This window comes from Episyrphus balteatus, chromosome 3 (assembly GCF_945859705.1).
Source record: "Episyrphus balteatus chromosome 3, idEpiBalt1.1, whole genome shotgun sequence".
In the NCBI taxonomy this organism is placed as follows: Eukaryota; Metazoa; Arthropoda; class Insecta; order Diptera; family Syrphidae; genus Episyrphus; species Episyrphus balteatus.
Genome location: NC_079136.1, coordinates 28,110,801 through 28,123,805, shown reverse-complemented (window position 1 = coordinate 28,123,805; position 13,005 = coordinate 28,110,801). Strand labels below are relative to the sequence as shown.

General features: G+C 26.8%; 1 protein-coding gene across 8 annotated transcripts in view; it reads left to right on the top strand.

Annotated features, from left to right (window-relative positions):
* LOC129916613 (nucleolysin TIAR) overlaps nucleotides 1-9,237 on the top strand; it is a 256,413-nt gene extending 247,176 nt beyond the window's left edge. For 3 of the 8 annotated variants that reach the window (XM_055996658.1, XM_055996653.1, XM_055996651.1), the window contains 2 exons: nucleotides 3,105-3,264; nucleotides 3,651-3,718. In XM_055996658.1, the coding sequence (XP_055852633.1) occupies nucleotides 3,105-3,264; nucleotides 3,651-3,695 (205 nt within the window). In that variant the 3' untranslated portion in view covers nucleotides 3,696-3,718. Of the gene's footprint in view, nucleotides 1-3,104; nucleotides 3,265-3,650; nucleotides 3,719-3,913; nucleotides 4,046-8,848 lie in introns of those variants that run through there. The other 5 variants (XM_055996654.1, XM_055996652.1, XM_055996656.1 and 2 more) reach the window with 3 other exon arrangements.
* The last annotated feature ends 3,768 nt before the right edge of the window (nucleotides 9,238-13,005 follow it).

The window sequence follows — 13,005 nt, the reverse complement described above, 5'->3', positions numbered from 1 at the left end:
TCTTTCTCCCTAGAACAAAAGTATACTTTTCTAATGGATTTCAGTATGCTGATTTTTAATCCGAACTCAAAAAATTTCGGTCAGCTCTGGTTTTTGAGATAAAGTAGTTTTTTTTGAGATTTTCTTAAAAAAAAAACTTGATTTTGTGATACTTTAATGCTAATATCTCAAAATCCTGACGTGATAAATTTTTTTTGACTTCGAATTCTAACGCAGCACATCAAAAACTATAAGAAAAATAGTACATAAAATTACAAAAGACGTAAAAATTTTGTTTAATGTATTTTATTATGGTTTGCTGTACATATTTTACTTTTTAAATATAATGGCCGTTAATATTTTACATTTTCCTTAATTAAGGTGTTTTTTTTTCATGTGGGATTTACTAAAAACTGCAGGATTTCGATATTTTTGCTGTTTTTGTCAATTAGTATCTCAAAATGTGTTTAAACTTTTCTTAATAAATTCAAATTTCGTGTTCTATGACAGATCATGTTTTAAGAAATAAGTCCTCCAAATTTGAGCTTAGTATGAATAATAGTTTTATTTTTGTACAAGGTCAACCGAATCTAAAAGGGTTATTTTCTAAAATCTACTCATATTTTTAAAAAATCATTTAAAAAAAAAATTGCTAGAATTTTTCTGAAATCAGATGTATATTCAGGAATGTCAAGTCTTTCATATAATTTTAAAAAATTATTTGAAGTAGAAAAAAAAAAAATTTTGAATAGGTAACAGTGTTACCGAACTTTCGTTAGTGTTAAGAAGAGTTTTCGGTTGACTTTATGCTCTTTTTTTGTAATTTTTGTTTTCAAAATTTTCAAACACCTTCATATTAATTTTGTCTAGACTCAAGAGTACAAGTTGGTTTTTTCATATAAAAATTAAAGAATTTTAAAAAAATTGAAATTGTATGAAATTCAGCACTATTAAAATTACCTACCAAAGAAGCACTTTTTTAAGTTTCTCAATTAAGTATTCAGAATCACTTTCAGTATTTAAGTATTGCTTTCGTGTTCAAAGTTTAAATCAAAGCCAACATTACGATGCATAGCGATGGTGGAGAGTTCGTTGGTTTGTTTGTTCGTGTGAGCGTCCATCTTTAAATCAAGCTACAGCTTTAACGCGTACACGGATTTTCTTGAAATTCGGTATAGAATTTTTTTTCACAGTTTCCAAGTTTTTTTTTTATTTTTTGATATTTCTAACATAGAATGTGTATGGTGGAACTATTCTATTGCTAATTGGCACCACCACCACTGCTTTTAGTCACGTATCTTTGGACACTCAATGCAGGTCTATATTCCACCCCAGGGAATTTCATAACTCAGCTCTAGAAAATTAGTGGCCTGACAGACTGACTTCAGAAATTCTCTCCCCAAAACTACTTCGCTCCTTAACACAAATTTTAGTTTTGGGTGTAAAATTTATTAAAAGGCTGATATTTGAGTACAACCAAAATTTTATAATTCTTACTTTTTGGCATTTACTGGTTTTGAATATTTTAACTCAAAAAAAAGTAGTTATTGTTCTTACAAATTTCTAACATCTTATGAAAAAACAATTAAAACAATTGCTTTTATTACAACAAATATCAAAAACACATTTAAATCATGCACTAATTTCAATTACTGAAATTTAAAATTAGCGATAATCCTTTGTGCCAAATTTTTATTAGAATAGCTTTTAACCTACGGAATAGTTCGATACTAGTTCCAAAATCTCCAATTATCCTCAAAAATAACTTCACACGAGAAATATTCAAATGGGATTTCTAGATTCTCTTTAGGTGTTAAAAATGTACTATTATGTTCTTAATCAGACTGCGCTCCAAAACCATTCAATCTCTTTAGAATGGATATATCGAGATATTTTTCGTCAAAAAAACCCCAGACAATTAAGTTTTCCCAAAAAAAAAAACTAATATAAGGTCCTTTCAGAAAAAATTATAGCAAATAGTAATAAATTTTCTTTTGAAATTAATAAAATTTCCACTTAAAGAATTTATACAACAAAATATATTGGATAAATTATTTAAATTTTATAGATCAATATAATAATAGTATAATAGTTTTCCCCAAGGAAATATAAGAAATGAATTCACTACCAATATTTTCATCATATTAACTTACCATGGGGACCATTTAAGTGCCTCTAAAATTATAATTGTCAAACCTTATTGAATTACTTTTTCTCTAAACAACACAAGAACAATTTTTATAGCGATCTATGAAACTGTGAGTGTTCTAAATTATTGTAGTTTTATCACTTTTTAACCATTAGGTACTCTACCTTTTTATGACTATAATTAAAAATAAATAATTCCTGTTTGCCTACATGTGAACCTACCTACTTATTATTTTAGTTACAATATTTTATAAAAGAAAAAAAAAAAAAAACTTGTGGTTTTTTTTGCGAATGACTATAATTAAGTCGTAATTGTAATTAAGTGGTAATCGTGCGTACTACAACTTTTCTACCCTCAACATGGCTTCCATTATACACACATACCACAAGAACCCTTAAGATCCAAGATTTAATAGGTTTTTGTGTTGTTTTTTTTTTTTTTATAGCTTGGTAGGTATGCAGTGTGAATTTAACTACATAGTCATCAAAACCTTCTATCCCATGTTAAAAAAAAAAGCCTACATCATTCCATTCTACAACATCCTTTCGTGTAAGCAAAGGAAAATTTAAATGATATTAAAATCAGAGCACATGGACGCGGTTAATAAAAAAAAAAAACAAAAATAATAAAAACAACAACCCTTCTTTACATTTTGTAGCTCTTGTAAAACAAATTCCTTTTTATCTCTGAAAAACTATATGCCAGTCACCCTTGACAACCCCTTTGTATATATATATTTTTTTAAAGCTCACGAACCCAAGCAATACGTTACGTGCGTGCTCTTTAAAACGCACGCACCCAGCATCATGATGGTGTATCGTAAATTTATAACAAAAAAAAAAAAAATGTTTTTTCATTCTTTTTTTTTTTATATTTTTTTGTTTGCAATTAAAATGCAAGTCTCGTTTATTGATCTCACGCATCACTACTATACAAACCCATATAAAAATTGCAATTTTATTATTTTTACTTCCAGCATGGGGGTGCAGATACCAACAGCTACATGGCAAGGGGTTGCAACTCAAGCACAAATATCCCCAGCACAACAATTGGCGACCGGTGTTGCTGGCACAGGCATCCCCCAAGCAACGGGGGTGGTAGCCTATCCCATTCAACAGTTTCAAGTAAGCCCACAGGTATGTAAAAGCAATATTCACACAAATACTACTACTACTCGACCATTGTACAATCCTTACGAAATACCTAGTAATTTTGTATGCACTTCATATTTAAATAATAAAAATGCATGCTTGCGAAACTTTTATTCAAATTATAAAAAATAAATATTTTTACTAAAAAAAAATTACTAAAAAAAAAAATACTTACTTAATTCTTAAAAATATTATATTTATAATAATTATGTCTCATCTTTGTTTGTTATATATATTTATATAATTTTTTTTTTTTAAATCTTTTTCTTAACTAAGCATTCTTAATAATAACTTTAAAAATTTTGCTCTCATATTTAACCGTTTTTCTTCCTCTTCTCTTTGTTTGTTTTTTTCACATCAAATTTACTAAGATTTCGCTTTTGTCATTACCAAGTAATTTTAGCATTGAAAACTAATTTAAACAAAAAAAAAAAAGAAATTAATAATAATATAATATATATATACATTTATACATAAATAAACCTGCATTGATTAATTATTCTTACTACAAAAAAAAAATTAATTAAATTAATTAAAAAAATATTAATTAAAAGTTTGTTTATTTAATTTTCTAAATTCTAAGTGTTTTTACTTACTTTTTTCCAATCTACTAACACCCATATTATTTTTTAAGGTTTATCCTTTACTTTTGCAGGCACAGTAAAGTTTGTGAGGTGTAAAAAATTTATTAACAAAAAAAATAAATTTAATATTAATTAAAAAAAAAAAAAACAAAAAGTATTAAAAGCAACATTTTATGAGCAAAAGAAAACCAAAAAAAAAAAAAAACTTAAGAAGATACATATATTTATTTTTTTGTATTATTTATTTTTACATTTTTTATTTTTGCGCATTTATTATTATAGTTTTAAAATTAAAATTAAGGTTAGACTTAAAAAAAAAAAACACTGTTAATAATCATTAGTAATATTTACTACTTTTCAATGTACTAAAAGAGAAAAGCAAAATAGATTTACAAAAAAATTAAAAAAAGAACAAAAGCGAATTGAAGCCAAAAGATATTTTTATTATAAGCAAATTAAAAATGTTAAAATTAAAAAAAAAAAAAAACAAATAAAAAACACACACAATTTTTTTTTGGTATTTTTTGTATATTTTGTTGTAATTGATTTTTTATTTTTGTACAAAAATTTGAAAATTTGTATAAATTAATTTGTGATGCTTCATTTGTTTAAACAAAATTGTTTTTTTATTTTTCAAATGAATTCCAAGACTGTACAAAGATTTTTTCCCAATTTCATTTTTTATTTTTTGTTATATCACTCTCTTTCTATCTTTCTATCTCTCTATTTCACTATTTCTCTCTATCTCTCTTTCAATCCCATGAATGAATTTTTGCGTTATTTTTTTCAAAAAAAAAAAAAAAAAAATGAAAACAAGATTACGAATGAAATAAAAAAAAAATACATAATGAAAAAAAAACAGCACTAGTGCCTAAAACTAATCACTTAACATTTTTTATATACGCTAACGAAAAATAAAAAAAAAAACACATTAAACATTGTTATCATATTGAAAAAAACACGTAAAATATTGAATTTATTTTTTTTTTTTAAGAAAAAAATCAATTTGACTTGAACACTTTTTTCAGCTTTTTGATTAACTTTTGTTTCTTTTTTATATTGGTTTTTAAATTTATATTTTTTTCTTATTATTTATGAAAAAAAATACAACATTCAAAATATATTATACATTTTCATGCATATAAGTGAATTAAAAAAAAATATAAAGACAAAGTAAAAAAAAAAACTTTAAAGTTACTTAAGCCTAAATAGAAAAAAAAAAAAACACGTACATAATAGTCACGTTTCGCACAGTTCCTACCTTGTCCGTCATTCCTGTGATTTTATTATATTTCAATTTGATTTGAAGAGAAGATCTTTATTTATTTATTCTTTTTCAATTACTGCAAATTTAGTCTTGAAAAATATTGATGCTTTTCTGAATTGTTACTAATATTTTGTAATATTTTTTTTTTTGTTTCAAATTATGAATCACTTTTTGCTTACAATATAGAGTCTCCCGTTTTGAAAGCTTACAAACATATAGTATACAACTATTTTATCAGTAGGCCTTAATCCTTAATTTCATAAGCTATAGCTAATATTGATAAAGTAGGTACCTCTCATAACCATATTGGAAATATCAGGCTTAATTCCCAGTAATATAACAGCAAGTTAGTTTTGACTTGATTTTCAAAATACCATGTATAAATTGATTGTCAAGCCAAATTTTGAATTTAGGTGATACTGAAATCATCTTGATGTCATTTAATTTATTATTTCAACAAAATGTTACAAAGATAGAAATAATTTAAAATCCAGGTTATTATATAACTGTTCCTGGGGGTTATTTTGTTCACATTTCTATAATGTTACGGAAATAAAAATTTGGAATAGTATAGTTTCAGAAAAATAACCGAAAAATCCCACTTTCATACTTTTTTGAGTGAGATTTGTTACAAGCATTTGAAAGATAAACAAAGAACCAGAGATCAGAAATAAATCTCAACCTTTTGAAAGGTTCCTTAATAACTCTTATCTGTCGCCATTTTCAATAAAGGTCATAAAATAACCTTTATTTTTAAAAAAGAAAAATTTCGGTCAAGGTCTGAGAGAAACCTTTATTTTGTATTTTTTTATGTTTCGGTCAACCAGTGAGATTTATCGCTGAGAGAAAAAAATAAATCTCATCTGCAAATGTATCAATTCCTAGAGACATGGGAGTGGTGCCATAGGAAAGCTTATATTCTCAGCTACCCGATAGTGGTATAATCCGGTTTTTCAAAATTCCGAGAAAATCGCGTTTATATGTTGGGGTAAATTTTTTTTTAGAAAAATCCCCTGATCATAAGAACGCTTCTGGAAGCTAAACCACTTGAAATATAATTTTGGGAATGGTGCCAAATGATAGCTTGTGTCATGGGCCTACGCTTTGCACATTGTCAGATTTAAAAAAAATCTCCTTCCATGTTAGTCCGCCACATTTTCCTTAAAAAAAAATTTCGTGCCTGGTTTTTTTGATTTTTTAAGTTCTCCCGGTTTGAGAACGCGTGGACCTAAAGAGACGGGAGTGGTACCCAAATGTAGGTTAGAGTCCCCGCTACCTTTTGGCATCGATTTTTTTTTCATTTTTTCAAAATTTTGAGATATAGCCGTTTGAAGTTGGGCGGGCGAAAACGCTTCTAGAAGCTGAACCCTTTGACCTAGATATTAGAACATCAATCTCCTGAAATATTCGAAATAGCATTGGTTGTGCTTGTCGTCCCAGCAACTCAAATCACAGTTGAAAACACATTTTCGTCTTTAGATTTTACTTTAAACAAAAAGAGATATAATCTTGGGTCTAAAGAACTTTGAGAGTCTATTTAGTTCATACATTATTTAATATATAAACTTAGAAAAAACATCCTTTTCATATTTATTTTTGCAATATAAAGACATTCTTGACATATTCGACATTTTCCTTTGAATTTACCATTTTTGATTTATTTTCAGCGAAAACGGTTAAAGGTAGACCTTTTCCATTTATTTTATTATTAAAAAAAAATAAAAATAAATCTCAACCGATAACCTTTATTTTTGATTTTTAAAAATAAATCTCAAAGGTTAACCGAAACTATTTAAAGTAATGTGGTAGCTCTCAGAGAGAAACCGATTAAAAATGAAGGTTGACTGTTATTTCTGGGCTCTGCAAAGAATAATCCCTTCCCATTCAAAAAAAGTTTCAACCTCGGAATGAATGTTAATCGAATTTTTGCTTAATATCTATCATCGTTTTGGCATTCTGTATAACTTACTTCAGAAGCCTAGAAAAATCTCATATCACGATTTTCAACGTCAAAGGTCAAACCGTCAAACTTGCGAACAAAAGATTTTTCTAGACTTTTTATGTAGTTAAGTTATAGAACTGAGCAAAGAAATTTTTTTTTAGCATTCATTCCGAGGTTTGGCGTTGTTTATCTTATTTGAAAGCTTTTTTGATAAATTAATGATAACTACTCAAGACCAAAAAAGTTCGTACCGCAATTCTGTCTGTTCGTCTGTCTGTTTGTCTCTATATCGAACTTAAGCTCATACTACTTGGGCACACATGCATTTTTTTGACGCCATTTGATTTGGAAGGAATCACACACGAGAATTGTGATTTGTGACGCTATTGATCTTTTTGGTGTTTCGCTAGAGCCTAGAGAGGAATTTGAAAAAAAAAAAAACTGTGAAGAGTTTCAAATAAACTCCCTACTAATAAGAGAAAATATAGCCTGGGCTATTTATTTAACACCTTATTTTTGTATAAATCTCCAGGCCCTGCTGATGTATTCTGTATACAAAATCAGCTAGATATAGAATTCCCAGGGCTTGAAAATACTTCTAAAGGTTTCTTTCTACTACTAAAGTTGTGGAGAAAGGTAAGTACGGTTTTCATCCCAAAGTGGGTAAAAGGTTACATGAATCCGCAATATCTTTCCTACTTAAGAGGACTATGCAGGAAAAACAGACGGTCGTTCACTATTTCTGCCAATATTCTACTCTGGCTATGAAGAGAGCACTTTTTGTTTTAATGAAATTTTAAGTAACAAAGATAAATTCTCGTAATCAAAGATTAAAGTCTTGATAGCATTCCGCAATAGGACGAAGTTCGTATAGGAATAGCGTCGAGACTGAGTTCTAAAACTCCCCGATGTGTACTCAGACAGCAAAAATCGAACTGGTCTATTGCTGACAGTTGATGCGAACGGATGTGTCAGTTGGAAAAGATACAAATTGGGCTACTTTTACCGTCGCATCCGTCGGACTCCGTCCGATTCGTCGTTTATGGTTCGGTTCTCATAAGATCGTGTTCGTCGCTGTCAGTTGAAAATTTTGACGTAACGCATGCAGGTATAGAAACCCAACTCGGGATTGTACAATCAAAAAATTATCTAAAATGTGGTAAACAGAAATCTTGACAAAAGCATGAAAAAGTCATTACTACATTTTGTTCAAACTCAATTTTGAGAAAAAATACATATGCACAAATTTTATATCGTAACTTCGAAAATGTTTATAATAAAATTACTTTAGAAAGTCAAAATGCCGTAAGTAGATAATATTGGATGCAAGATGCAACCCTTAAATAACACCTGTTGACGTGAATGGTTGCCCAGCATATAATCATTTTAATGCCTGGCTTTCAATTTTTTTTTGTGGTTCAGTTTATTTTAAAAAATTTGATTCATAATTCAAAGCAAAAAAAAAAAAAACTAATGCCTGTACGGGACGGTCATTTTATAATAATCTTATATAATTCACTAAATTTTTTACAATACTTTTGTTTTTTTTTTTTTTTTTTTCTTTTGATTGCTTCTACACAATTTTTTTCTCCAACATTTTTTCATTTATTTTTTTATTCCTACTATAACAAAACAACTAACAAAATAAATTATTTTTTTAATAAAATAATACACAAACAACAAAAAAAAATTGCTACAAATTATTAAAATTATAAAGAAAAGTTTTGTTCTTAAACATTATGGTGTTATTGTGTTCTTTTTCTCATATTATTTCAGTTACCAGAAGATGAATGGTTAGCAGCAAATTTGTTAGTTTAGTTTGTTTAGATCTCTCCCCCACAGGAAAATAATAATAAAAAAAAAAAATATATTAAATAAAAACAGAAAACCAAAAAAATAAATAAATAATAAAAATTCATATATTTATATGTATAAATAAATATATTATAATTAAATAAAAATAATATTTATATATATACTTGTATGATTATATAAATTATATATGCAAAAAATAAAAAAAAAAGCAATTAGTTTAAACAAAGTGTGGATAAATTCAAAGCAGTTTAAATGCGCTACGCAACGTTAAAACAACAGAACAAAAAAAAAATATTAAACCATATAGAAATAAATACAAAATAAATTAAAAAAAAAAACAAAAAAAAAAACAGTTATTCATAACAATCAAATTTCCATCGAATGACATGGGTAGGTATATAATAGCATAAAATAAATACATAGAATAAAATATATATAAATAAAACAAAACACAAAACAAAAAAAATATTAAGAAACCCAGCATAAGTAAAAAAAAAAACAAAAACATTATACTCATAAGGACACTATTTTTGAATTCAGATATTGGAATTATATGGATAGGTATTTTTGTTTTTTTTTTAATTTTTTTAATTTTTTTTATAAATATAAAAGAAAAAAACTTAAATTATAATTTTTATCATCGCATTTGATTGCTTTTTTTTATTCAAAGGAAAAGTGAAAGAAAAAGATATTAAATGATGAAACCAAAACCATATATATTATATATATAAAAAAAAAATCAACATAAAACAAAAAAAACATTAGTTAGTAGGTAAGTATCTAGTTAGTTTATAGATAAAAACTACAATATCACACAACATGACATAAAATATATAAATTAAACAAAAAAAAAAATAATAATAATTGGAGCCTAGAGAAAAAAATAAACACACTTAGTTTGATGTATATGTTTTGCATATGTTTAAAAGTAGACGTAATAAATACACACAAAAAAAAAGCTAGTAGATGAGTATATATATATATTGTAATGGATAAACAAAATGGTGTTATTAACAAAAAAAAAAAAAAATTAGAAAGAAGTATACCTACTTATATTATTAAAACAATTTTAAGTTGATTTTTTTTAATTTTTTATTTTAATAAAAACAAAAAACTATAAAAAAAAAATTCACATACACAAGGGCAAATAATATATTATATTGCAAGCGGGCGAGGATATTTATTAAAGATGACCAAAAGGAATAAGAAACTAAATAAAAATAATAATTATAATAATAAATAAAAAAAAAAATTAAACTTAAATAATATTATAAATGAAAATACTTCTACGTTATGTTTATTTGTTGATGTTTGCGCTACATATCAGAAGAAAAAAAAATTCTCAAATAGATAAACTTTAAAAAAGAAAATTAGAAAAAAAAGAAACATTGAGTAAATAGAAATTTTATAATTGAAACCCTAGGCAAGAAGAAAAAAAAATGAAAAAAAAAAAAACAACTACCGATAAAATGACAAATCACATTTTTACTTTGCACGTTGTTTTTTTTAAGTTTATTTTAATTTTTAAATTTTAATTTAAATTAAGTGTCTATGAAGGAGTAATGAAGTTTATTTTACACAAAAGCTTAAGAGTCAGATTTTCAAAAATAAAAAGCAAATTGTGGTTGTGTTAATTATATACCTAACCTGTTTGTATGCAATTTTGTTTATAAGAACTAATGGATATAGAGCTACATATCACACATATACTCAAGGACTGGACAAGGACTTCCCTGAATTTAGCTAAGAACTTAAAATCTTATCACTAGCTTAATTTAATTTGCTAAAACTATTAAAAAGCGTGATTGTAAAACAATTACAGAACATTCAGTAAAATCGATTATGAACAAAATGTGAGAGTTGTAGTTTACAAAGGTAAGTAAGAAAAGAGAAGACAACATGAGGATTTACATTCTAAAGTTATCTGGTTTAAAAATAATATCAGAATTCTCAATTATAGCTACATGGTAATTTTTTAGAAGCCAAAGGTTATCATTATCAGAAATAAGATGTTCACATAGTTCACTTAAATTAATAAAAGTGATGGACCTTAGACGGAACGTTGTGGAACTGCGATTAGTAATTTTTTTCCATATCAAATGTCTAAGATCTTTAGGAAAGATAACTACTGATCAGTACGTAGATAAGATGGAAAATCAATTGGATAGTCGTAAAGTTCCAAAATATAAAGATTATAGCGTTCAGGGTAGGTACTAAGAAAAAGTCAAATTTGAGATGGATTAAATATTAAAGTTGATCAAAAAGTTCTGTTGGAATCCTAATTAAAAACTTGTTGATAGGTGGTTTTGAGTTTTTAGTGAAATGAAGTCACAATCAACGATCAGTTCGGATCTTTCTTTGAAATTCCAAACTACCCCTTTATCATAACTTCGTCATGATTGATAATAATTTTATTCATGCATGAACTGGATTCATTTAACTGAATTGTTAATAGCTTTTCTATGAAGCTTTTTTTTTAATTCAATAAAATTCAATGCATTTTATTAACTCGGAATTTTGGATTTCACAAGTTTTTGGTCCCTAACAGGCTTTTTCATCAACAAAGTTATTTGATTTCCGGTGCTTTAATAAACAACAGAGAAAGCTTTATTCTTGCGAAAATGAATAAAAAAGGAGATAAAGACTACAGACTTGCAAAGATTAAGCTTGGGATTTGTTGATTGATGACAAATGCAAGTCGGCCAGGAAACCGAATGCGAACTTCAAAATTTAAACGGCAAGTCGTTTGGTTTGATCAAATTCCCTGAAATGAGCTCAGGATCGTCTTTGAACTCTCTCTTTATTCTCTTTATTCATAAAAAATCATCGATATTGACTATTTATCGACTTCCAAAAAGGAGGAGGTATTCAATTCGTCTGTATTTTTTTTATGTTTTTTTTTTATGTTTGTTACCTCATAACTTTGGACTTAGTGAACCAATTTTGATAATTCTTTTTTTATTAAAAAGCTGGTGCCTGCAGTCCCATTCCAATTTTGTCCAGTTATTGCTATAGAATCTATGAGAAAAACCATATAACCCAGTTTTGATTCATGGAAGTCGGTTTTGTTTTTTTGATAAAAATGATAATTGGATTGTCAATATGACAATTTTTTTTTTTTTGACCACCATACCTGAAATTTATCAATTGATAGTCAATTTAGGTAGTCTATTTTTGAATTCGTAATTGCCAAAACGGTAGTCAATTTCATGAAATTGAAATTTCGATTTAACGATTCCGATACGAATTCGGTAGTCAATATAACAACTTGGTAGTCAAGATTGAAATTGACTACCGCAGTTATTTTATCGACAACCGAAGTTATCATATTTCAAATTGACTACCAAGTTGTCATATTGACTAGGAAAAGTTATCATATTAATTGTCGGAAATTGTTCTGTATTGACCATCGCGACTGTTCTTCAATTTAAAATTAACGAGCAGTTCTTCCAATCTGCAAGTTTCAAGATAAATTTGCATTACTTCTAATGAAACAGGTTTGGAAGTCTCCTCTTGAAAAAAAGGTCTTTTGATATTGTTCGACCTGAGATGTAAATTGTATCTAAAAATTTTGAACTTGAATTTGAAGATTCAAAATAAACACAACATAACTTAGATATGATTTTAAAATGTATGAGTATGAGTATATTAATAAAGTATGAAACCCTTATAATCAACTAATATTCATTCTAATGTCACATTGGGACATGATTATATATCAAAGTTTAAAAAAATCTACATGCTAAACTAGGCCAATTTTCGTAGTTTCCTAGTATTTTTCTTGTTTTTTTCTATATGCAAAACTAAAAAAAAATTAAAAAAAAACAACAACAGAAATGCATTACATAGAAAAAAAAAACAGAACTGAAAAGACTAACTAGGAAAAAGTACATGCCTATTATATACACATGTACATATATTTTTGTTTTAATATAAATTTATTAAAAGTCCATGCTGGCGTCACTCTAATGAAAATTTATATTTCTGTACTTTTTTCTAGCTCAGAGAAAAATATAAAAAGAAGTTAGAAGACAAAAAAACAACAACCTTTTCATAAAACATAAAATTTATTAAGCTTAATTCTAAAGGGAATTTCATCATAACCTCTGGGTTTTCCA